At 44.6% G+C, this 27046-nt stretch overlaps 1 protein-coding gene across 2 annotated transcripts; it reads left to right on the top strand.

The window, feature by feature from the left end:
• Positions 1–3181: 3181 nt before the first annotated feature.
• On the top strand, positions 3182–25333 carry LOC125442281 (matrix metalloproteinase-17-like). Of its 2 annotated transcripts, none has more exons than XM_048513555.1 (11): positions 3182–3617; positions 10077–10519; positions 12075–12207; positions 12709–12886; positions 16428–16711; positions 18327–18503; positions 19258–19343; positions 20898–20994; positions 21815–21967; positions 23346–23603; positions 24029–25333. In XM_048513555.1, exons 2-11 carry the CDS (start codon positions 10325–10327, stop codon positions 24325–24327), a joined length of 1860 nt encoding a protein of 619 aa, XP_048369512.1. In that variant the 5' UTR covers positions 3182–3617; positions 10077–10324; the 3' UTR covers positions 24328–25333. The 2 variants fall into 2 exon arrangements, with proteins under 2 accessions (XP_048369512.1, XP_048369510.1); XM_048513553.1 differs by lacking the exon at positions 3182–3617 and adding an exon at positions 5487–5634.
• Positions 25334–27046: the final 1713 nt, after the last annotated feature.

The raw sequence follows: 27046 nt of genomic DNA, 5'->3' as shown, positions 1-27046 counted from the left end.
CAAGCGAGGAGTAGGGCTCCTCGAAAGTGCCACCTCTGGCACCCATATGCCATAGGTTAAGCCTATCAGTTGTCTCTAAACGGCTCCTAGGCCAGGGGTCAGCAACCTTTACCACCCAAAGAGCCATTTGGACCCATTTTCCACAGCCCCGAAGATCTACCGAGCCGGAGAGGCGGCTCTGCATGGAGCCGCCTCCAGTTTGGCCCCTCCACTCACCTTTTCTGGAGGGACACGCCCATGCTACCCTCCAACCTCCAGGCCATGCGGAGCCGCAGTATAAGGCTAAAAGAGCCGCATGCAGCTCTGGAGCCGCGGGTTGCACATCCCTGGTCTAGGCCTTCATATCTACAGGAACGCCCTCTCCCACTATGTTCCCTAAGAGCTCTCAGATAAGTGAATAACAACTTATGGATGATCCCTGGCCCAAAAGAGGTCCGACTAGCCTTGACCAGGGCCAGGGCAATTTCGGCCCTGGCCCCAGCCGGACAAAACATTCTCCCTGGGGAGACCAGGACCCAGTGGGATTTGACACAATTTCTCAGGGCTTACAAGATAAAACAGTTCCACTAAGCATATAGTTGAGGAGGAAATGACACCATGCAATGAACTCTACCCAGCAGCATAACAAGGTGGGCATAAAGGGGCTGGAGCTTTCCCTTGGTGCCACTGAGGCAAGTCACATCGGGGGGTACATAGCCAAGCCACCCCCCTCACAACTGTGCCTCCACCCAGACACCATGTGGTGCGCAACTGAATGCTCAGCCAGCCAGTGCAGTCTCACCCTGCCCTGAACACCACATGTAGTTTTGAGTGGGGTGCGCCTGTTCAATGCTGGGGTCTGCTTGGCTGGCTTCCAGCCTGCAGTTTAAAACTTAACTCAAGTCACAATGAGCCCAGGATCAAACTGAGCAGTCAGGCTGACTGATTGCTGCTCAAAGCCTTCAGTTTAAAGCTGCATCAAACAGGTCTGCCCTGCTCCAAACTCCAAGTGGAGTTCAGGACAAGGCAAGCTCACACTGGCTGGCTCAGTGTTCAACTGCATCCCTGCTCCCAAACTCCACGTGGAGTTCAGGTGGGGGTGCAGTTGTGATGAGGGTGTGTGGCCGGCAATGCAATCTTCACGTGACCTGCCCAAGTGATGCCCAAGGGTGGAGTGAGCTATTGTGCTTGCCTTTCCCTTGGTACCATTTTAGGTAGTTATGCCCCTGCCTCTACCAACTTCTGGCCTCCCTATGTTCTACTACCTCCGCCCTAGTACTGTATCAAGATTTTAGTTGCCATCTGTTTTAGAATGTTATGCTATTTTTTTAAAATGTTAAAAGAATGATATTTATTGTATTTTAATTGATGTAAGTCACCTTGAGCACATAAGGGGAAGGGCGGCCTCTAAATATAATAAATTAATAAATAAAACTCTGCTTTTTTGTTTACAGGCTTTTTAAAATTTGTTTACATAGTTTAAGCATTTAAGCTGAATGGATGATTTTTCACTGTTCAGTTACAATCTAGATGGCAAACATTTCTGAGTTCTCCTGAACAGAAACAGAGTTAAAGATATGTATTGCCACCAGAGGGAGGGAATGGCTGACATGATGAGAAACAAAGACTGAGTGAAATAATGCACAACACTTTATTTGTGGTAAATAAAAATTGGCCATAGCCATAGCTTTTATTGGCAAGAAAGAACAGGTGAGCGTATGGCGCAGCATGGGGGTCTGATCTAAGAGCTGAGCAGTCAAGCAGGCTGACCCAAAACCAGTTTTCCTCAAAACCCGGTTGTTTGAGGAAAATAAACTCTTGCCCTGAAATCAAGGGCAGCAAAGAAAAGGGAGAAAATTTCCAGACGGGCGGTGGGCCGCACTCTGAAGATTCCCCCATTTGCTGAGGGGTGGGCAAGTGTTCTCAGCTCCAGAGTCTGGCTGCTTGCCGGGGAGACCTTATGCTTGCTCCACCTCTACCTCATAAGGAGGTCCCCAAATGGGATTCGCAAGCAGCTTACCACAGGCAAGATCAGTCCCCCATGCGCAACTGCCAGACAGCTATGACAATAGCAAAGCACAATCTTGAGCCCCAATACCCTGTCTATCATTAAGGGAGTGGAGGGTGGGACAATTTAACAGAGGCCAACCACTATAGCTTACTGTGATGTGTGGTGTAGTGGTTAAGAGTGTCAGACTAGTATCTGGAAGATCAAGTGTGAATCTTCACTTGTGGCCTGGAAAGTAATTGGTGACATGGGGCCAGTTGCACCATAACCACAAGGTGGTTGTGAGGTTAGGTTGAGGGAGAATAGACCTTATACATCAACTTGAGCTCTTAGGAGGAATGATACCAGATGAATGTAAATTATTGTTCTAGAAATAAATTATTACTGGAAAATATAACCTGCGTCCTCCTTCTGGAGAAGCAGTAATAGTGCTAGAACAGGCCTAACTGGGTGTGTGCTTTAATGAAAGAAAAAGGAAATGCAAGGAATGGGAGTGGAATTGATGGACTAGAGTAGCTAAAAGACTTCAGCAACTGCCAATGAAGAACTCCGCATTTCAGATTTCACCTCTGCTATTCAGTAGTCTTAGGCAAGCTAAGTTTATAATATTGCCTATTGCTTGTTGTAAGATTACACTACAATTTATGTGAAGTGCTCTGAGGATTTGAAAGGGCTATACAGTTACTATGTATTAGGGTTTTACTATCCGTGAGGAATCTGCTACTCTCCACAGACCTACTTTTGGTTAGAAACCTGCTGAGGAAGCTTTCCTCACTGAAGACCACCCAGTGTATCTCAATCAGTCCCGGCCTTGTCTAGAAAAGCAGACTACCCTAAGGCAAAGAGCAAGCTTCATTTCCTAGATTCCCAACAATCTGTTTTAAGAATTATTTTGGGGGTATGGTGTTGTGGCGGGGAGCGATTTCGTTCCACAGTTGATCCCAGTGAGAAATATGAGCCCCGTAGTCTGTGTAACCATGGACACGACCTCCAGGCTAGCTGGGCCTAACAAACCCCGGCACAGATTAATGGCTGCATTGTCTGTCAGAATTATTCTCGGACAGCGCTCAGGCAGGCCCCAACTGACCCCATCACCCAAAATAGCCACTCTGGCCCCATTGCTTCCTAAATCGTAGATGTAAGTCTCTGCCAAGGCACCAAAAGACTGTGGCTGTGTTGCCATGGAGTCCTTGGAGGTTAATGTGCACAGCCAGTGGGTAAGGCAAAAGGGCAGCCAGAGACCCCCTTCCTGCCTAGGCCTGAAATGTTTAGCACCAAGCAACTGTAAAGGGACCTATATACGTAAATGGACAGTGACTTGATGAATGTCTGTACCAAAGAAAGGTAAAGGAGCCAGACAGTTACGATGATTAGAGTTTCCATTTTTCAGAGGACAGATCTCTTTTTTAGGCTCATCCAAGTTCTGCTGATGTCCACTAAAATCGACTTAAGTAGTTTTGGAGCCTTGATTCCCGACCAGAGTACCCATCGTGTCCTGCAGTTTGAAGAAGAGCCTGGAAGTTAATGGTTTGTGGGTGAATTAAAGGCAGCAATTCATAGAAAGGAGGGAGACTGGGGTCTCGAAAAGTTCCCCATCAACAATTAGTACCCGGAACAGCAGTCAGAGCTGGTAAGTTCTTTTTATTTTAAATTATCTTTTATTGGGGGCTTAGTGTTTTGTTTTTTGAGAGGGTCCTCCACAAAAGGTGATCGATGTGTTTTGGGAAAATAAATGGAAACCCTGCACAGTTTAGAACAAGGAGTGTAGCGTTGTGAAGTTAAAAGCCAGTGAAGTTACAGCTCCAGCTGAATACAATAATCATGCAGGTTTTTTTAAAAAAACTCAACAAAGGGATGAGTGAAACTAACATCAAAGCAAGTTTACTTCCTCCTTCCCATCTCTTATGTGCTCTGCTTCAGTTGCTTATTTCCTCTCTAGTCCTAAGCATAGCTCACAGTGTCTGAACTAGTCTGAACTGGTTTACAATTGTTCTTCAAACTAGCACTGCCAAACTGCGATGCTGATTTGCCACCCTCTGTTGGAACTCTAAGAGCAAACCTTAGTTTGGTGGTTCACATATGCTGGCATATTGTGACATATGCTTAAGTGGATATAACAGAGTGCCTGGTGAGTGAATGTTCAAGGTTCATTTGTGTACCACCAAATAATAGTTTTGTGGTATGTCGGAAATTTTGTGGCATGTCGGAAGCAAGACGCTGCTTCCTATTTATTCATTTCAGTATACGAAGAATATAGCTTCAGCTTGGTTGCGTGTAGCTTCCAAGTAAAACTGAACAGAAAAAGCTGTCTTTTGGTGAATCAGACCATCTATGTAGCTCAGAGCTGTCTGCTGTGGTCAGTTGTGATTCTTCATTGTTTTAGGACTTTCCTATTCTCTTATAAAACTAGAAATTCTGGACATTGAACCTGGGGCCACACGTGCGAGCCCTCTTCAAGTTCACCCAGGTTTTTTGATTTAAAAACACTGATTTCTTGTTCAGGGGGCAGAACCTGGAAACAGGCTTTGACACTCTCAGCCTAGCCTACTTTGCAGGGTTGATGTTAGGATAAAATGATAGTAAACCTGGGCTTCTCAGAGAAAATGTGAGACATAAAAGGGCTTGGTCAGATATTGTTAACTAGCACATCTGCCTCTGCTTACGAATGCTGTTAATCTCCTCTTGCCGTCCACCCCCACACACCTACTGTGCTTCAAAATTCACTTTGGGAGATCCCTGGCCCTGGAAATAGGAGAACGGTCCACCAAAGCACCCCCCCCCCCCCAAGTTAAATGGGCAGGGGAAAGGAAGATTTAAGACCATTGTGGAGGGGGGAGCCACAACACAAGAAAATTAAGCCCCCTGCAGCCCTTCCCTTCCTTCTCCTCAGCCACCGCTCCTCCCTCTCCAAAACTTGTTGCGCCGAATCCCAGTTCTTGGCCCTGGGTTGTGTTTTCTTTCCCCGCTGTGTTAAAAGAGCCAAGATCGCACGTGGAAACCGGTCCCCAAAGACTTTGGCCCGGGGTGTGTGACTGCTCCTGGAAGGGTCTGCGGCTGGTTTGGCTCTCGGGGCCGGGGGGGCGGGTCTTCGCCTGGGGGGGGGGTGGGCATCTGGTGCATCAGGATGGGCTGGCTTTTTGCTGGCGGAGGCCAGGTGCGCACAGGCGGAGAGAGCTCCCCTGGGCTTCGGGAAGGAGAAAGGGTGGCGACCGGCTGCCGTGCTCGAAAGAAGACTCCCAAGGGTAGGGAAGCATTTCTGGAGAGCACAACAAAGCCGGCAGCGGCAGGCGTGGAGAGCCAATAACTGCTAAGTGCAGCGCTTCGTTCGCGGGCTTTTTTTGTTTGTTTGTTTGTTGCTGGTTTTTTTGCAGCTGTTTTAAGTTGTGCAAAGCAGATTAAAAGCGGGGGCAGCCCGAGTCGCCTCAAAAAGCCCGCGGGGCTGGGCTGGGCTGGGCTTGGGTGGGATGGAAAAGAAGGGGAAGGGAGGGGGCGTTTTGCTTTTCCTGGGAATGGGTGGTTCCCGCTGCCCCGTTGCAGCAAGGCGCATCAGCTCCGCCGGTGGAGCCCAAGAAAGGGCGAAGCAGGACTGGAGAGGCGTCGTCGTGTCCGGGTACCAGTCCGGAGGAGAGGTCCGGCGCCTGGAACATGTAAGAGCTCCTTTTCCTGACCAGCTATTGTCATCCTAGCAGAGCCACCTTTTCAATGGGCCGCGCTCTCCGGTTTGCTTCGGAGAGGGGGATAAACTGGAAAGCAGGGAAGACACCTCCCCCCCCCTCCACACACACACACACACGGGCAAGGAGGGGCAGATCCTCTGGCGGGTCTTCTGACTCCCCTCTTTCGTTCTGGGAAACTCTCGTCGTGCCAAGCATGGCTGTTGCTGCTGGAAAGAACAGAGAAGGCAACAGTCCCCTTGTCCGGGGCTGATGCTAAGGAAGTATGGAGCTCTTTTGCATAGGCAAAGCTTCTGATCGTCCCAAGCTGGGAAGGTTGTTCAGACTTCTGTTTTGCAGAAGAGAAATTAAGGCACAGCCATAGCAGGGGTATTTAAAACCGGGTCTTCCAGTTGACTGCCCCTGCCCCTTAGCCACTGACCCATTCTGGGATTCTTTGTCTTCTTTCGGCCTGGCGAAGACATAGAAGATATTATATGATTTGTGGTTGTTCTCTCTGACATCTTTGCAGGTAGAGATTATTGTTCCAGGTCGATCATCTGGAGTGATCACAGAGGGGGCGAATCTTAGGGTGGGACTGCTTAGCCGGGTGGTCCATTCCCCTGCTCAGACTTTGCTCAGACTATGCAGCCTCCCATTTGAGCTCCATTAGGAGAGAAAAGATGGAGGAGAAAAATGGCAGAAAAAGTGAGCAATGGGTAGGGTAGGCTCTGATTAACTGCCCACACAGGCAGATGAGGGTCTTGGCTGCCCTCTACTTGTTTTGCATGACTGATGTCCAGTCCGTTTGCTTTTCCCCACTGTCCACCTGCGACAGTGGCGGGAAACAGTATTAACTTAGTGATGGAGGGAAGCAAATTGAACTTGATGTCTGTGTTTCTCCTTAGCTGTCCCCTCTCAGTGCATCCCTTTGTTTCTCCAGTTCCTACAAGGTCAGCTCAAATTCTCCCTCAAATAACTCCACCTTTTCTCCCTTGTTGTTCCTTATACTTGGCGTTTCCTCCTAGAACATCTGTGTGGTGCCAACTCACCTGCTTTCAATTCTTTCCTCAAAATGGAACTTTTCCCCCCACAAAATTTTTGGTACAGCTTCCTGTTGTCTGAAGATATACTATGGCCTTGGTGGTGAACCTTTGGCACTCCAGATGTTATGAACACCACTGTACTATGGGATAAATGCTAAGTCTTCCCCTATTTTGCCCCCCTACCTCCACCTTCCTCTTCCCTATTGTCTACCTTGCCCCCAGATGTTCCATTGTAAGCTCTTTGGAGCAGGGATCTGTCATCATGCGTGTTCTGTTAAATGCCACTCATTGACTAAATTGATACATAATTACAATTTTTCAAAAACTCCCCGTTGCTTTTCCCAAATCATGCATGGTTTTATAAGCACCTGTCATGCCTTCCCTTAGTTGTCTAATTCAGAAAAAAAAATGAGAAAGGGGAGATATGATAGAAATTTATAAAAGTAGGCAACGTGTATGATAAGGTGGACAATAGGAATCTTTTCTTCCTCTCTCACCTAATAGAATTGATGGGTGATAGATCCAGAACAGGCAAAAGGAAACATCTCTTATAATGTATAATTAACATGGAATTTGCTACCAGTGGATATGGTTGTGACCAAAAGCTTCGGCAGCTTTAGAAGGCAAATTCATCACAGCTGAGACAAAGGGTTTTTAGCCCTGACAGTGAATGGAATATCTATGCTCAGAGGCAGCGTCCCTCTAAATACCCAGTGGCTGAGGACCAAGAGGTAGATGAAGAACTGTTGCTTTCATGCTCTGTTCGTGGGTATCAAAAAAGCATCAGGCTTGCCATTGTAGGATGCAGGATTCAAGATTAAATGGACCGTTGGTCCCTGTTTATATTCAGTAGACGAGCTATATTCTCAGAGCTTGTAAAAACAAAGCAGAAGTTCATGTTGGAATCACTTTTGTAAGGCATGGTTCAATCCATGCTTGGAATAAATTGGTGCTCGCAAAATTTGATAGGCAGAAGAGAGCACAGGAGAAGCAGAGGATTTTGCCTTAGCCGAGTCCTGCTATTTTATCATGTGTTACTATTATTGTCGACTGCCAGAAATTCTGAAGTTGGATAATACTCTGAGAGCTGGGCTGGCAACCCTGAATAGATTTCCTTGCAATGCATCAGCTTTCCCTTTCCTAGTTTCTTTTTCTTTTTGTGAATCTCTTTCCACCTTGCCCAGTCCAAGCTAAACGAAACACCCTGCAAAGTGTAGCTCCAAACGCGTATAAGCTCTGTCCTTTCATTATGGACATATTTATATTACACTCTTTAATCAGTAATACGTTTTTGGCAGTTTAAGTCAACAAAGGATCTGGATTTCTTTATGGACTTCTCTGGAGGTATATACCCTGGCGCTCACAACAAGCTCTGTTTTCCCCTCTCCTTGGGCTGGTTTAATGTTACATGCAAAATGTTAATGCAGACAGTTTTTAGTGGAAGTGCAGACTGTGCCCCAGATTAATGCTTCAGCCCCAAGTTAGAACTGTGCAGATCTACACTTTCTCCATTATGAGGCTGTGTAGGAACTAGTCTGGGCACAATCTGTAGAAGGACCTTTTCCTAATCAGCAGGAAAGTGCAGAGGCAGAGTGAGCTTTAGCCTTCTAAATATGCTGTTCAATCCAGAGAACTGGAGCACTTTTACAGCTACAAAGAAGTCATCACCTTCACCTAAAGCTTCTCTGGGGAAATCAAAATGGATTTCTGTTTGTAGGGTAAATGTGACCGTAGAGAATCATGCCATTAACCGTTGGCTGTTTTTCTTTTGTCTCACTAATATTTTGACTGAATTATACCCTCTTTCCTTCACCTCAAAATTACAAGCTGTCCTGTAAAGATTAACGCTTCTTTGCATGGATGCAGGCTACAGCTGTTTTATCAAATGAATTAAGTGGTATGGAAAGTTGTTAAGTGTACAGGATGTCGGCAGCAGGAAAACTACTTTTGCATACTGAAAGGAAAAAGAAAAAAGGATAAGATATCAATTTATGAGATAACCAGAGTGAGCTGCATCCCAATCTGTTTGAAACCATAGTCCAACCTACATTTCACACTCAAATACATTAATTAAACTCAGATGGCTGTTTTAATTATGGGAAATTAGCTTTGGGAAGATGAGTAACAGCTGAAGTTCCTTCACATCTTCTCTTTTCCCAAGCTGCTTTCTCTCCTGCGGGGGTGTCAAACACATGCAAGAGGAGCTTTCTGTCTGGAATCCCACAGGGATGCAGAGTTAACAACAGGTGGAAGGCAGGCCAGGGAAGAGTTAAAAACCCGCCCCTAGATGCCTTCTTCTCTGAATAGTTACCTTCCCCTATGTTTAGATGCATGAATTTGTAGAGAGCAATCAGTTTGGCCTTTGAAGAAGAGATAGATGCTGAGCCCAGGTGAATTCCCTGAATCCATGGATTGGCAGGACAGGATAATTCCATGGGCAGCTTGGTTTTTGCTTTTTAGAAAAGAAGGGTCCAAGAGTATGTTGGATGATGGTGCACATGCTCCAGGAAATAAGCCAAGAACATGGCATGCTCTTTTCTATTTGGCAGAAGGCATGATGGACACTTTTGGAATTTTCTCTGAGCAGTTCAAGGACAGCCTACTCTCATATGAATTCACTTGATCATTACAATGATCATCTGTGGCCCTGCTTCATGTACTCCTGGTTTCTGATACTAGATGGGTAACACCCCATCATGGCACCAACATTATCTGTCAGCAGGGATATTTGCCTGTCCCCTTCTATCATTGACATTCGCCGGTGGGTGAGGACTTTCTCCCTACTTCCAGCCCTCAGTCTGGTGTTCCTTCGTTGTCCTCTCCTTCTCCCCTGATGTTTGAATTTGCTGTCTTGGGCTCATGTGTACTGGGTTTTCATCAGTTTTCTTATGGTTTTTCTGGTTTTTCATCAGTTCTATCGTGTATTTTTGTTATGCTTATTTTAATTGTTAGCTGCCTTGATTGAGCAGAAACGAAGCTATTATGTATAAATCGATAAATACAAATGATGGGTGAATGATGGTAGCTGAACAGGCAATTCCAAATGGCACGCCTGAGCTTGGAATGCACCCAGTTAACCTACATTGTTTGTGGTATGTGCTTTTTTCTTGCACTGTAGTGGAAGGAGAAAGTTCCATTGAGGGACCATTAACAGGGTGTTTTTGCTGTCTGTCCTGTTATGACAGCTGCCCTTGCTGTCACACTGAAGAACTGTAGGTTGTGGGCGAAGGAATGAGTTTGTTTTGGAAGTGGAGAAGTGGTTTGCTAGTAAGGAGGATATAACTTGGTGTGCTTATTGAATGTCTCCATAACAGGAATATTCCCATTATCCTGATCCGACTGCCAGGAGAACTTTAATCCATACCTGTTTCTGCTGTTCCCACCATGCAGGTTCATATATCAGAGGCAATGCTTTCAGCTGGAGAAATGTTAGTGCGTCTGTGCCAAGCTCCAAACCCAAGGAACAAAACAGCAACATTTCTAATTCCCCATCTTGGACTCAGAGCAGACTGTGAGACATTCCAGATGAAATCGGCAAGGTCTGCTGAATTGTGAAAACTAGTTTGAGGAGACTTTGTTGTAGGCTCAGAAGAATTTGGCAGCTTGGGTCTCCAAGTGAAGTACAGAGTGCCAACTGGATGGAGACTGGAGGAGTGTATTTGCCCAAGATACATCCCATGCAGAAGCACCATCAGTTGGAACATGGGCAAGGGACAGCACTGTTAGCTGTCACTGGGTACCTTGTTCGGATCTTGCTGCTGTTGCTGCTTGTAATTTTGCCTCCCTGTGTACTTCCTGTGCCCACTCCAGCAGATGAGAGTGGGGAGATAGTGGTAAGTAATTCCTGATGCATGAGAGAATCAATTGTTGACAGTATCTTTACCTAAAGAGAGCAAGTTTGTAATCTCCAGATTTATGAGTTTATATGGTAAAATTCCATACAGGTAGCTGTATTAAGCTGCTGCAGCCAAAATAAAGAGTTTTTTGTTGCTTTAAAGGCTACTGAATGTATGATGCTTTGGCATACATATGACCAATTGGATCATGAAAGCTTATGCCATAATAAATTCATTTGTCTTTACGGTGGCACAAGAGTTTATTACTGATACCAAAACCAGTTATTACCGATTATTGCTGATACCAAAACTGATTATTACCGATTATTGCTGATACCAAAACCGATTATTACCGATTATTACTGATTACCAGAATCGATTATTACCGATTACCAAAACTGATTATTACTGATAACGGTTTCGGTATTAGTAGTAATCGCTACTAATCGATTTCGTTATTGGTAATAATCGGTTTTGTAATCGGTAATAATCTGTAATAATTGGTTTTGTTATCGTAATAATAAGTAATAATCTGTAATAATCGATTTTGGTATCAGCAATAATCGATAATAATCAATTATTATCGATAAAGAAATCGATTATTACCAATTATTACCGATTACCAAAATCGATTCTCAGAGTAAGGCAAGGTCATGATGTCTCATCTGAACAATGCAAATAAAGGGAGGATATTTAAGAAATTATTAGCATTGTGAGACTTTTGCAATAGTTCTGCTATAAGGTTTTAGTTAAAGACTGAATATTACAAAAATTGATTAACCGCTTTTTCAGCACTGCAGCTAATCCTACACATCAAACATCATCTTATAGCCGGTTCAGCAGTTTAATGTAATCAAGGATCAAGTACAGAAGGGTGTAACAGACCTGAGTCCAGAGTCCAAAGCAAGATCAAAACCAGGTTCAGGCAACACATGTATAAACAGTGGATTTCAAGTCCAAACACAGTGTTACTGCCACAACACAGCTTGACTTCCAATCCTTTATATAGCATTCCCACCCACCAGTGCAACAACCCTCATGTAGTTGCGCCTTGGCTTCTGCAAATACTTCTTGTTGAGCCCAACTTGCCCCAGAGCTGCTAGCCTGCTGCTGTGTTTCCTTTCCTGCAAACTAGCATGCAGCTTCCTGTAGCATTGCTCCTGGGGCTCTGGAGACAAAGGGGGTGAGAGTGCTGTCAGGGCCTCCCCGGCTTGGTGTCAGGAGGAATCTCAGAGCTGTGCCCTGACTGTGACTCCCAGACTGGATGCTGTCTGAGCCTCTGGACCAGGTCCTGCAGGTGCTGCTGGAGGTTCAGGCTCTTAGCCCATAGGTATTACCTGGGACTCTGGGGCCAAATCTGTGTCCTCTCCCACATCTGAGTCCTCCTCCAAGGAGTTCCCAGACATGCTGGGTTGGGCCATGACATTATTTAAGATTGCGCTGAAAGTCCTCTATTTGTTGGCTATGCAACAAAATCTGGAGGACTTGAAATTTCCACCAGCATAGATGGGACTGTTCTGACCTTCCCTTTCCCCCTATGATCCTTACCTAGGAATGGCTGACGCAGTATGGATACCTCCCTCCAGCTGATCCAGTAACAGGCCAGCTGCAGACCTGGGAGGCTGTGACCAGTGCTATTCGTGAAATGCAGCGCTTTGCAGGCATCGCTGAGACTGGGATTCCAGGTATGGGGTCACTATGCATTCCTGCTGGTTTTCCTCTGCTACCCTGTGTATACCTGTGCTGCAGTGTTCCCAAATTTCACTAATGATATGTGATATATCATTGGCAGGGATGAATACACTCTGTTGGAGGCAGGAGTTCATACTCGGTCAAGAAGACCAAACAATCTCTGTTTCAGCTGAAATTTAGTTTTTGCTCTAGGGATAAACCTGTGCCTGGGCTGTACCACTTCAGCCAGCAGTTTGGGGGACACACATGACTTTCTGTACAACAAAAATCCCTCCACAAGAATGTTAGAAGGAAGAGTTCTAGGCTAGCCTTTTCCTTGGTATGCTAGTCTGCTACATGCGTGGAGTTTTTGTTTGTTTGGAGGAGCGGTCAGTAACATGAGAAGCTTGAAGCAGTACAGCCCAAATATGAGTTTACCATCTGATGTGGAACTAGACCTGTCATTGCCTCCAGGTGATTTGATTTGCCTGTTTTTGCTTCCTTGAATCTGCCAGATGATGCTACTTTGGCTCTGATCCGAATGCCTCGCTGTTCGTTGCCTGATATTATCCCCACCTTCCCAGAAAAGCTCCCTTTGAGGAGCAACAGGAGGAGAAAAAGGCGAAAGAGACGAAAGAGTCGGAGCAGGCGGAATGCTGGTTCAGTTTGGTCCAAGAGGAATATCTCCTGGAAGTAGGTATACCTATGCTGATGTGGGTTCAAACGGAATCCAGTATTGCCCGATATTTGAACTCTTTCCTGCTTACTTATCTTTGTGAACAGTGGATGGTCCAAGGATGCCCGTCCACATGCAGAAGGCACCTTTTGCTTTCTGGAAGGTTGTTTTATGCTTTACACTGGAGTTAAGTGTTGCTGAATCTAAAGATGCTTTTCTGTTTGTAACAGCTTGTGTAAGAATTGTGAAAGACCCGAAAGACCAAAGCTAGTATGACAATTACCACAGCCATTCAGGACAAAATTCAAAAGCTCCTTGCGCATTTATTGAAAAGAAGAAGAGGAAAAGCAAGAAAAAAAGAACAACTACGACTCCTTTGATCTGAAGGCATGTTTGCCCTCCCCTGGTTGATCCAGGCTAGCTTGATCTTCTCAGATCTCCAGAGGAAAGCAGGGTCAGCGCTAGTTAGTAACTGGATTGGAGACTACCAAGGAAGTGCAGCCAATGGCAACCCCACCTCTATTCATCTCAGCCATAACTTGACTGCTCTTTCCACTTTGAAGGCATGTTGTATCCTCCTTGGAGGACTGCTCAGTATTTATGTGCCATATGTGACATTGGAAAGGAGTTCTACCTGAGCTCAAATTATCTGAGGCAGTTAATTAAAAAAAATGCCCCCATTAACATACCTTGTTGGGAATATTTATGGATGCATTTAACATCCTGAAGCGCTTAAATTACTTTCATCTCTGCTGTTAATGAAAAAGCAACTTATGGACCTTTAATACTGCATGTTAAATACATCCAAAAATAGTCCTAGCAAAGTATGCTAATGGCAGCATTGGTGCAACATGGAATAAAATCTTATATGAAGTGAAATCCCTCTAGGGGATTTCAGGACCACCGCTGGGCTGCGTATAACAAGCATGTAAGTCCTAAATGTTGCTTGGACACATGCAGAGTAGAAGATTAACTGGGGATTGGCCAAACAAACCAATCCAACCTTCCCAGTTTTAATCCAGCTCTGTTCAACCTTTTGCTCTCACATAATAAAATTAATAAGGGCTCAAAAGGGCTGAGCTACTGTACGGTTCTGAATGTGCCATTGGATAGAGGGAGAGACCAAGAGCAAAAGAGAATGCAAACATTGTAAGCTTTGTGGAGTTCATTGAGTGAACTGGAGCAGTGCAGAAAATATTCAAAATATCTAAATGTGCACATCCCTTTTAGGGGCAGGCAAAGTGCATCCTTCTGCAGGACCAGGTACTTGGGACTAAATCTCAAAAGGCATATAGGATCTTCTGCTATTGTTTCCAGTAGGGACAGGGTTAAGAAATGCAGGATTCTCTTTTAAAGGGAACTATTCATTATAGCCTGATCTGGATGCTCCAGACTAGCCTGATCTTGTCATATCTTAGAAGCTGAGCAGGGTCAGTCCTGGTTAGTATTTGGTTGAACGACCACCAATACCAGGGTTGTTATGCAGCGGAAGGCAATGGCAAACCACCTCTGAACATCTCTTACTTTGAAAACCCTACTGGGTTGCCATATCAGCTGCAACTTGATGGCATTTTACACATATTTATTATATGCTGGAATCCAAACAGCCGTGGCAGAAGAGGGAAATAGTCAGTAAGTAGTCCTCTTTCACAAGTTCTTACACAAGAATACATGCAGTACTACAACAGGGAGTTTCTGCAACATTTCTTTACACATCTACATATAGGTTAGGCAAGCTCTAGCTCAAACAGAAGTATGCCTTCACTCTAGTGTGACACAGTGGAATGCAGAATGATACTTTCATGTCCAACTCTATGAGCAACGTGATGAGGAGGAAGGGAAACTAGCAAAGGCCATTGTGTGGGTTTGGGTTGAGATCATCTTCACAGTTGGCAAAAAGAAGAATTGGTTTTTATGCCCCACGTTCCTCAACCTTTAAGGAATCTCAGACAGCTTACACACTCCTTCTCTTCTCCTCCCCACAAGGGTAGGTGGGACTGAGAGAGTTCAAAGAGAACTGTAACTAGTCCAAGGTCACCCAGCAGGCTTCATGTGGAAGAGTGGAGTAACAAACCTGGCTCTCCAGATTAGAGTCTGCCACTTATATGGAGAAGTAGGGAATCAAATCCAGTTCTCCGTATTTGAGACTCCTTACAGTTGAGAAAAGCAGGATATAATTCCAAACTTTTCTCCTTCTCTTCTTAAGTAGCCAATTTGTTCTAATGTAGGACAGAACGTACACAAGACATCAAATGTCCATGCCAGCCATCATAAATTTTATATTTATAATGCAGACCATCTGAAAAACAAACCAGTACAATCCTCTTGTGCAGTAAATCCTCTTCAGGCCGTGCAGCCTTGACCACATTTATCAAGTTGTTAATCAGATTGGAATTGGCAAGATTTATTTCTGAGTTAAGAATTTATCTGGACATAAACCCTCAGAGTAACCACTAGAGGGTGCCAACAGACAAAAAAGTACTCTGTGTGAGAGTTTTTACTATGGTTTATTGTGGCACAAGATTCTTCAGGCCACTGCCAGTTTTGAATAAACTGGAATGTCAGCCAAATTAATAAAAAGGGTAACTAAATATATCAGGGATGCAGAAAATATACCTTACAGTATGAACATGAATATGTCAACTAGGCTTGGAGATTTGGGCGAATTCAGGCAAAAATTGGCCGAATGTGTCCTGCTCGAATATTAATGAATCTGAACGCAAAGTATTCGGGCTTCTTTTGGATTTTTTTTGGTGTTTTTTCGTGTTTCGGCCTGCAGGGGCCCCCCTGAACCAAACTTCATTAAACTCAAGTGGTATCATCAGGACAGTCTCCAGATGATACCCTGAAATTTTGGTACCTCTAGCTTTAAAACACCAAAAATACTCCAAAAAATCAGATAAACCTGAATTTTTCGGCTATACCCGAATATTCGGGTATATCCGAATTTGTTATTTGTCTTATTCGAATATACAGATAATTTTATGTTGGAATAAAACCAAATCCAAATTTTACCGAATTTCTAGGGTATTGACCAAGCCTAATGGCAACTAACATTTGCTGGTGCACTCAACACGTTCCTCAGAAACCATGGGAACTGCTAAGCAATAACAAAATGCATCACTAAATGGCTGCAACCACTCAGAACCCTCCAATGCTCCTTGGAGGAAGGATGAGAAGCCATCATGTTCAAACTGGAGAAGTACAATCAGATTTGTTTATGCATTTAATTTCTGAAACTTTGTTGTGTCTTACCATGTCGTTGTAGGGATTCCAGCTTGCAGGAATTATAGCTCATTTCCAGACTGCAGAGATTAATTCCCCTGGAGAAAATGGAGGCTTTGGAGAGTACTGGGGCATTGTACCCCCTGACTCCCTAGGCTCCAATCCCAAATCTCTAGGAGTTTCCTAAACTAGAGCTGGCAACCCTACTCTCCCTGATTCCTGCTTGTGTCTGGGGGCAACTAGGCAACCTTATACAGGGGTTGGAAGTCACATGGTGAGCCTTTTAGTAACAATGACTTAGTTGGTTCAGTCTAAGCATTGTCTCTATCACAGGGTGAAGACGTACCCACGAGAGGCCCGTCTTAGCCGGGAGACTATGCGTGTATTGATGTATTATGCCTTGAAAGTGTGGAGTGAAGTCACACCATTGAACTTCCATGAAGTGGGCAGCCACAGTGCGGACATCTCTGTGGAATTTCTCCAACTTGACCATCGTGATGGCTACCCTTTTGATGGGCCAGGTGGCATGGTGGCTCATGCCTTCTTTCCAGGAGACCCCCAAAGGGCTGGCAGTGTCCACTTTGACAGTGATGAAGACTGGACCTTTCGCTCACCAGGTATATTGACTTTTGTTGGGCAGGGAGGTTATTATGGAGATGTTCCCTTATCAATGAAGAAGAAAATGTGAGCTGGAAAGGACAGGACTAATACCACTAGGTGAGGATTTGTACTAGGATTAACAGCTTTGGGTTAGAAAATTAATGGGGATTTATAAATGGAATCTAGGGAGAGCAAGGCTTGGGAGAAGGGGGAACTTACTTTTGTATGCTATGGAGTCCATCTTCCAATGCAGCCATTTTCTCCAGGGGAACCTCTATATAGTCTGGAGTTCAGTTAAAATTCTGGGAGATCTGGGTTGACATCCCTAAATTGTGTTCCTAGTCTTCTTTTGGAAGCCTTTTGGAGGCCTATTCATGCTCAGGGTGGCTCTGTCTGACAACCACATTTGTGTGGAGGTGGGGCCTTGCTTATTTTGTTTGGTGCTGTTACACTGTAGATACTCTCCTTCAATACTTCTTCTCTTGGACTCAGAGTTCTTCTGGGCGACACATGTTTGGTCTGTGATGGGTAGACGATCCTTGGGGCAAGTGGTATTGGTAATTTAATGTATATACCGCCTTCCCCCGAAAGGCTCAGGGCAGTGTACAATAACATGATACAACATTGATAACATCACAACAGCAGTAATCATAATATCAAGCAGCAGCAATAAGAAGAAGAAGAAGAGTTTTGGATTTATATCCCCCCTTTCTCTCCTGCAGGAGACTCAAAGGGGCTTACAATCTCCTTGCCCTTCCCCCCTCACAACAAACACCCTGTGAGGTGGGTGGGGCTGAGAGAGCTCCAAAGAACTGTGACTAGCCCAAGGTCACCCAGCTGGCGTGTGTGGGAGTGTACAGGCTAATCTGAATTCCCCAGATAAGCCTCCACAGCTCAAGCGGCAGAGCTGGGAATCAAACCTGGTTCCTCCAGATTAGATATACGAGCTCTTAACCTCCTACGCCACTGCTGCTCCTAAAAACAACATCATTAAAGATAGCAACAACAATCAAATATCAAGCAGCAACAACAATAATAGTATTTCAAATATCAGAACATCAATAATCAGGGCATGATCAACATAATAACATTTCATAACATCAGCATAATAACATCATAATATAGCAGCATGGTAACAACATAGCAACATAATAACAGCTTCTAAAATCATAAACATAAGGTAACATCAAATGACAAGAAATAACAGAAGTATAATATAATTAACACATGAACAAACTCAGATGGCAACTTTCTATTATATAGTCAAAATTACAAAATACAACCTAGGACTAAACTTCTATGTAATTCATTGCAGTGTTAGTATATAGACTGAAACTAATAACTAATCTACAACAGCCTCTCATTTCTTCTAAACCTATATCTCTCATCTCTCCTATACCTATATCTCTCCTATCTCTCCTATACCTACAACTACCAGCAATATAACAATTTCACTTCCTAATATATTAAACTACTACCTAAAACAACCTAAACACTAACATCAGAAAGTTTGTTGGGATGGGCTTTTACATTTTTCATTTCTATAACCAAATTTTCTTGGTATGGTCTTTGCTATACCTTCTGTTACCTACTATATCAAGCTCTTGACTACTCACTCTTATGTTTTGACAGATGACTTTGGAACTGACCTCTTTGCTGTGGCTGTTCATGAGTTTGGGCACAGTCTTGGCTTAGCACATTCACCCTCCAAGCACTCCATCATGCGACCCTATTACCAGGGACCAGTGGGAGACCCACTTCAGTACCAGCTGTATATGGATGATCGGTCTGAGATACAGAAGCTTTATGGTATGTGGAGCTGCAGGATATTGAACTGATTAAAATATGTATATCTTGCCTTTCCAGGATGTCCAAAGTGGCTTATAAAATATAAACATCTAAAAGAGATAACACACATCGTTAACTGCAGCTACTGCAACACATATCACCACCAGCTGCCGATCAGAGACATTCATTAGTTACTTCTGTCAAAGGTGCATCAAAATCATTCCCCTTTACAGAATAGAGAGACTAGAAAATTTCCATTCCATATCTGGGTCTCAAATCTAGATGAACCAGAAACCTTTTACAACTGAGATTCTTTATCATTAGCACGGATGCTTTGGGAAGTCCTCAGGGCAAACAGATACCATATTTATATCTGTGAGTGTACTGCTGGCATTGAAGAGAAATCAACAGCGGCCACAAAATCTTTAATGAATACACTTCATATAACTGGCACAGTTTTGTAACATTTGTAAGTCCACTCTAGTAGCCTTGTTGATGTACCTTTTGATCATTGTTATGTGTCACAATCTGGAGGAGGTCAGATCCAGATTTTAGCAATTGCTGAGTTTGCCTCCACAGGATGGATCAGCCAAGCAATAGATTCTGTTATGTGTTGCTTTACGTTTCCACTTTGCATCAAAATTTGTTTGATAAAGCCTCTCCATGGATGCTGACTGGCTCTCTGCATCTTCCTGAATCCATGTAACATGACTCTTCTTTTTTTAAGATGTTGACTCACTGATTCTTACGCTCTCTCACTCTGTTTTTAATACAGGGAGTAGAGTTTTTCATTCCACGGAGAAACCAGAGGTAACCTCACTGCTCCCAGATCTAACATCTGCGTACCCACATGATTTCCCTTTCTCACAAAGGTTAGAAATTGTCGCTTTATTCATGCCTAAAGTACATATCTCTTAAGTGTCGCTATGATTTATACATACATTCTTCCACTCTGGGACTGCAGTGTGCATCACGCGAGCACTCTCGAAGCTGCCCTATAGAGGCGCTTTTTGCACAAGTCACCAAAAATGTTTGCAAAACGACTGCAAAACATTTTTAATGTCCCCCCACCCATTTGTCTGCCCCCACTCCCTTGAAAATCTTCCTGGCCATCATTTTGTAATTTTTCCATTTTAAAAAATACTTTGTGGATTAGATGGTTCAATGCAACATTAACACCGCAATTAATCGCGGCAGCTAAACGGAATACTTTAAGATCCCCCCGTTACCCGCTCCAAAAAAGCCAGAATTGACTAAAATAGATAGGTGCAGCAGAAAAGAGCAAGCTTAGAACATGGTGCTGAGAAGAAAGTCCAGGGATTGCAGAGTCATGGAGAATGTCTTAAAGAGATCGCACAGCAAGTAAAAATGTTTTGAAAACGTTTCAGCAAAAGAATTGCTGTTTTTGAGGATGTGTTTAAAAATATTTTTAGGCTGGAAGTAAAACTATGTGGAACTCCTCAGACGAAACGTTTTAATTCCTGCCTAAAAATATTTCAAAATGTCAGGGCAGAAAGGGCCAGTGAGTCAGACCATTGGTCTGTTAAGGTTGGTATTTTCTATGTTGACTGGCAGCATCTGTCCAGAATCTCAAGAAGAGGTCTTTCACATCATCTACTACCTGATCTTATAACTGGAGGTGCAGGAATTGAACATGGGACCTCCAGCTTGTGAAGCAGACATTCTGCCACTGAGCCACGGGCTCTCCCAGCTATGTATTGTCGAAGTCTTTCACGGCCGGAATCACTGGAGTGCTGTGTGGTTTCCGGGCTGTATGGCCGTGTTCTAGCAGCATTCTCTCCTGACGTTTCACCTGCATCTGTGGCTGGCATCTTCAGAGGATCTGATCAGATCCTCTGAAGATGCCAGCCACAGATGGAGGCGAAACGTCAGGAGAGAATGCTGCTAGAACACAGCCATACAGCCCGGAAACCACACAGCTCTCCCAGCTATGCTGTGAATTACTTCAAAGACATAATGTTCCAGTCGTTCATAATCCATGATAGTATGTAGTGGTGACACTTGATATGTCATGTTCAATTTATTCTCTTCTTTATTTATTCTTTGAACACTGAACTAAACCTAAAACATGGGAAGCTATTTTAAAATTTTATTCTTTGAAAACTAAGCTAAACCTAAAACATGGGAAGCTATTTTAAAAAGTTATTTAACAATGCTGAAGATTTTGGGTACATAAGCATGATATTCTCTGCTAAGATTGCATGGCCTATGTTGGTGTATAAAGAGTAAGGAGGTGAAACAAGGTCCCCAGTTCTTGGAGACTGTGGGGGCAGAAAAAAGGGTGTACAGAGGATTCCTGGGGAACAGGAGGCCAGTATTTCCTTTCTGTTGAGTAGGGTCTTTAAAAAGAAGATAATCCATATTGTGTAGGCTGATTGCCATTTTTTATTTCCATTTCTGTATTCCAGGTCAGGGAAGGAATTTCCTGATCGTTGTGCCTCCAATGTTGATGCCGTTGCTCAGATTAGAGGGGAAACATTTTTTTTCAAAGGTCTGTAGCCTCAAGCACAGCACAATTTCTAGGTGTTCTTTACAAAGGAGGGTGTGGAATGGACATAAACTAGCATTTACTGATTGGTTAAAATAATTCTACCAGTCTTTTGGCACACGCAGAGTGTAATTTCTCCCAACACAGTTCACGAAAATATATGTTGTCATACAACCCAACCCTGCTATATAATAAAAACATGAAATTAAAATTCAGAGTAGAATAGGAGTAAATAAAATGCTTTGTATCAGTTATGACTTAAGTTGTCAACACCAAAAGGGCGGATTTCAATCAATTATTTAAATCAAATATTTACATTTTTCCTAAATAATGCATGCCATTCAGTTGGTTTAACCAGTAAAGTGTGTACATTGACAGCTAAGTGGATATCCAGGGATTTCACTTCTGTTTCTTATACACTGCCCAGTTCTACCTATCTAACTTCGCATATTTTTATGGCCCCTTTTCCTCAACCCACAGGCATTTTCAGCAAGAAATAACAATGCCAATGCAGCAGGTGTAGCAAAAAAAAAAGTATCCTTGCCCCCTCCCTTAAATAATGCTCAGGGCTCAATCTAAGCTTTCTTGCTCAGTGTATATGTTCTAAAGTGGAAAGTGCTGAGAAATACAGAGATGCAAGCTATATCAGATGGACAGTGAGTATATTTTGTACTCTGGTATAGATACAAGAGTAGTAATAATTTGAAAACCTTACGAGCCTCCTGTTACCATAGTAATCTGGCAACTCAGCAAGTACTTTTGCCAATGAGATTCGCAAACTTTCTTTCTTTCTTTCTTTCTCCCACCCACCCATCTTTGATAGGTCAGTATTTCTGGCGTCTGACCCAAGGACGGCATCTCACTTCTTTGCGCCCTGCCTTGATCGCAGGCTTCTGGCGAGGCCTCCCTTCCAATCTCCAGAAAGTAGATGCTGTGTACGAGAGACACACGGATCATCGCATCCTCTTCTTCAGTGGTAAGAGGTTCTCATTAGGTTCATATGTGATTTCTAACCCAGGTGGTGAGTCAGAGCAATGCAACTGGAAATAGTGTTATATTTAAAACATTTGTATCCTAGCTTCCCACCCATGTAAACAATTTAAATAATTATGCTTCCTTTCCGGAACTCCCTCCACCCCCAATCTAACCAAGCTGCCACCCCACCACAACAAATGTTCTGTGAATTTCCATCCCTGCCCAGAGTTCAGGAGGGGAGAAGGCAGCAAACTGCTATTGGTTTGTATTGGGTTCTGTGTCCCAAGGTTAGTGGACAAATGAGGTTGTGTTACTAGACAGACATACGTGGAGAACCTGCTTTTGAAGCAGTGCTCCTACCTATTCTGCCAATCTTGTAAAGTGGCCTAGGAATGTAGGATCGCCTGCTCCCAGTTGGGAAATATGTATGTCTACGCCAGTGATGGCGAACCTTTTTGAGACTGAGTGCCCAAATTGCAATCCAAACCCCACTTATTTATCGCAAGGTGCCAACCCGGCAATTTAACCTGAATGCTGAGGTTTTCGTTTAGAAAAAAAATGGTTGGCTCCCTCTTCCTCCACCCCACCCGCTCGAGCAGGGGCCAGCCTGCTCAAGCCTCCAGCAAGTCCCACACACACCACTCTGTGCCTCTCTAGTATCTCTGCCTCTTCTGCGCCCCCCCCCCCCCCGCAGCTGCCATCTCGGTTTGGGCACCAGGCCTGCCAGGCACAGTCCTCCCACCTCACGCAGCAGTCTGCTTACACGTTGTGCTCAGTGGCCCAGGCCAGCCTAGATGTGTGTGTGTGTGTGTGGGGGGGTGATTTTCCTCCCCCCACATGACAAATTCTATGTGCGCATGCCCACAGAGAGGGCTCTGAGTGCCACCTCTGGCACCCGTGCCATAGGTTCGCCATCACTGGTCTACGCTGACAGAATTATTAAAAATGTGTTACTTACTGTGGCAAATTTCATTATATCAATAAATGACATTGATGAATAACAGTTGTTAAAATATGTGCCAAGCTTGCACAATGTTACTAATATAGCATATGCACATTGGGTTGTGCTCCTCCTGTTTTTTCCTTAGACCACCTGGAGACTGGCAACCCTAGCTTTATGGCGGAGCTGTATCCAAATGTGTGTGCGATCCCACAATGATGTTTCTAGCATCCTGGAAGCCTTTCAGCGAACTAAAATTAGAAAGTTCTTCCTCTAGGATAGGCTAGTGTGATCCCAGACCTTTTTACAATCCAATGTATCAAAAAGAGATGCTAGAAATCCATACGGCACACAGTGTTCTGCTGGGTAGAACAGCACCTCCCCTCCGTTCCCTCAGAGTGGTTCTTTTCACTGATCATCGTTTTTCTCCCTGCTTCAGGCTCTCTCTACTGGGTATTTAAAGACAACAGCGTGGAAGAGGGTTACCCCTGCCCTGTCACAGACTTCGGGCTTCCACAGGGTGGTATTGACGGTGCTTTCTCATGGCCTCTAGATAGGAAAACTTATTTCTTCAAGGGCGAACTCCAGTGGTGCTATGATGAAACCACAGGTCTCATGGAGGAGGACTTCTCTATCCACAAAGCACCTTGGGAGCAGTTCCCCTCTTCGGTTGATGCTGTGCTGAGTGAGAACGATGGTGAGTTTGTGTTTGTCAGCTTATTTTCCATCTACGTAGGGCTGCCTCTTCTTTCTCACCATGCTTGTACTTGTCTGGATTTGCTTGAAAACCTGTCCAGCGGCTGTGAAATACATTTCTCGAGCCCACAGACTGTTCAAATCAGGGTTGTCAAACATATGGCCTGGGGACCAGATCCAGCCCCTTGAGAGGGCTTAGCAGGCCTGTGAGCCTGCTGAGGGAAACCCCCCTCCCACCCGCTGCAAAAGGTGGAGTCAGCCACAAAACGACTGCTACAGCTTAACTTCAGTAATATAATGTAGACCCTTGTATTTCAGTAGCAGCTGCTGCAAAGCAACATTTAAAAAAAAACCTGCACAGGCAATCAAATCTCCAGTGGCTACACAGTTATTAACTCCTGATGTCATCTTTTTGTCTTGTTGCAGGAACAGTGTTGGTCTTCAAGGGCAGGGAGTACTGGCAGTATGACCAGCACACTCTCAAGCTGCAGGCAGGCTACCCTCGTTCCATAGCCAAGGACTGGCTGGATTGCACAGGGGAACTTTACCCTCCCAGGAGCATGCCCACCGGTCCTGCATCTGGAGCTGAACTCCAGCCAGACTTGCGGGGTCCGCAGCTGGAGGTTGAGCGCTGCGTGTGCTTTTGTTCTGCCTTTCGAGTGCTGTATTCCGCTAGGCTCAATTGTCTGTTGATAGCTCTCCTGGCACTGCAAGGTTTTGCCTAGGAAGAGTGAGCATTTCCTAAATCCTGCTGTACAAGTGGTGTTTGTGCCACCTGCCAAAAGAGTCTCATTGCACAGATGGGGCAGGAAAAAGAAACAACCCAAGGAAATGGAAATGGGTGCACAGCTGGAATGAAAATGAAGGTCGCAGGCTTTGGAGCCGTGGGTCTACGCATGGCAGGAGACATTTGTCAGCTACCAATCTTTTGCTACAAATGAAATCCAGAGGGAATCCGGCAAGTTTCTCCACAATACAAGAGCTTTAGCAGGGTGCATGGAACTCTACCAAGAGCTGAGAGAAGACCCTTTTCCATTTTGACAGCTGAGCCATTACAGGATTCTTTCGGAGTATGAGCCTCAAGAGTCTTCCTCCAGCAAGGCCCAGGGGTGGCCTCATGCACTGATAGTAGACCCTTCCTTTTGAAGAGCCAATGCACAGAGCCAAGCCGCTGTATGTAAGGGACGGGAAACAGAAACAGACATGATTTTTTTCTTTTCTTTTTTAAAGGAAAACGTGCGTCATTTTTGCTCGGAGGAGCAATGCAACAGCGGCCTCATTCTGTGGTTACTCCATGAGCACAGCTGTGGAATGATTCAGAGCTGCTTCTCGAAGCCTGTGCGGCTTGTTGACAAAGCGGCATTGTAGCCTGAGAACCACAGAGATCCTATTGAAAGAAAAGAGTGCCTACGGGACGGGGGTGGCATTTTCTTTCTAAAGCAAGAGTCAGAAAGGGAGGCAGAATGAGTCAATTGGCTCCTGATCCCCAGGCATTCCGGGTTTCCTGTTATTAACGGAGACTGGCACGGCAGCTTGAGATATCTGTAAAATGCAGGTGGGGCTCTCCCTCCCTAAACATGAATGGAGGGCTAAGCCTTCCTACCGCTCACATTCTTGAATTGGAATGGCAGTAAGAAACAACCTGAACAGAGGCGCAAAAAGGGCCTCAAAGGTTGCAGAATATATTGGCAGTTATTACAATAACATTAAATTATGTACTTTTTTTCCCTTTCCAGTTTGGAAATGTCTTCATTTAAAATAGTAGCTGGAAAACCACATATCAGCTTGCTCAGAGGCTTAGTGAGGGCAGCAGGTTAGGGTGAGCAGTGTCATGGCAGCTTTTTATAGGCCGCAGGCACAGAGCCAAACGCATGCACACACTGAATGCTGCTTGCAGGGGAGGGAAAGGTGGAAGAGGCATACTACCGGGCCAGCACAAGCCAGTCTGGCTGAGCAATGAAAACTTGGAACTGCAGCAAGTTTCTTCATAGATCTCCACCTATTCTTTACTCACCTCAGAATTCACTATTGCTCACACTTTATTTTTATTTTATACTTCCTCATCTGTCACATGTGCTCTTCAACTGATTTGTGTTAAATGGGGAGTGGGACCAGAGCATGTCATTAGGAGCCTTTCCAGTCAGTAGAGGCGACTCATTACCACACTGTACTCACAGTTCCCAACACTATTAGAGGAACAGAAAACAGTGGTCGTAGTTAGCAGGGACATCCATTGCACAGGCCTCACTGAAAGAGGGGTTATTTCACATGAGCATGAGTATGCAAGGGCCTCTGTACCCCTCCATGTGCAGAGCGGATGAGCATCAGCGGAGTGGCATGCAGAAGGGACCCAGCATGTCAAGTGCCCTCTGTATCCTCAGGCAAATGAAACAGCAGCCTCCTTGACATTTGAACCCTTTGCCTCTCTACTCCTCTGCCACCCTCCCGCTCCTTTCCAGTTCAAGCTCTTGATTTGGAATCTATTTCTTGCCATCCCAGCCTGCCACAGATGAAGTTCAGAGTGGTACTTTGGGGCAGTTTTCTCTGAACAGTTGCCGAAGCATCCACGTGCTGCCAAGGGCTTGTGATACTCCTTCCAAGTCTGAGGCTTGTTTTCAGTTGTGGGGAAGGAGAGGAAATAAAGCTGTCTATTCCACCAAGGAACTCAGTTTCAGAGGGTTGCCATCCTGGTCTGCAGTAGAACAGCTGGACCAAGTCTAGTAACATCTTAGAAACTGACCAGAGTTTCCAGGTATAAGATTTTGAGAGTCACATCCGTCAGCAGCAATTTCTGATGAAGGGAACTTTTATTCTCAAAAGCCCATACCTAGAAAATATTGTTGGTGTCTAAGATGAAGAAGAAGAGTTTGGATTTATACCCCCCCCCACCCCCATTTCTCACCTGTAAGGAGACTCAAAGTGGCATACAAACTCCTTCTGGTTTTCTCCCTACAACAAACAACTAGGCTCCTTCTACACACGCAGAATAATGCGTTTTCAAACCACTTTCACAACCGTTTGCAAGTGGATTTTGCCATTCTGCACAGCTCCAAAGAGCATTGAAAGCAGTTTGAAAGTGCATTATTCTGCATGTGCGGAATGAGCCCTAGTGAGTAGTAGGGCTTATGGAGTTCTGAGAGAGCTGTGAGCTGCCCAAGGTCACCCAATAGGCTTTGTGTGTAGAAGCAGGGAAACAAACCAGGTTCACCAGATAAGAGTCTGCCATTCATGTGGAGGAGTGGGGAGTCAAACCTGGTCCTCCAGGTTTGTTTTCATTCTGCTCTTAACCACTATACGACACGACTGGACTAGAATCTAGCTGTACCACAGCCTCAAGAGCTGATTTCACTCTTCCCCCATTTTAGCAACTTCAGACATGCATTTAATTTTTGATTCCACACACTTTTCATGTGCAAATTATGAACAGCCCATTTTTCCTGCTAA

The sequence above is a fragment of the Sphaerodactylus townsendi genome, linkage group LG12 (genome assembly GCF_021028975.2).
Source record: "Sphaerodactylus townsendi isolate TG3544 linkage group LG12, MPM_Stown_v2.3, whole genome shotgun sequence".
In the NCBI taxonomy this organism is placed as follows: domain Eukaryota; kingdom Metazoa; phylum Chordata; class Lepidosauria; order Squamata; family Sphaerodactylidae; genus Sphaerodactylus; species Sphaerodactylus townsendi.
This window is presented reverse-complemented; position numbering and strand designations above follow the sequence as displayed.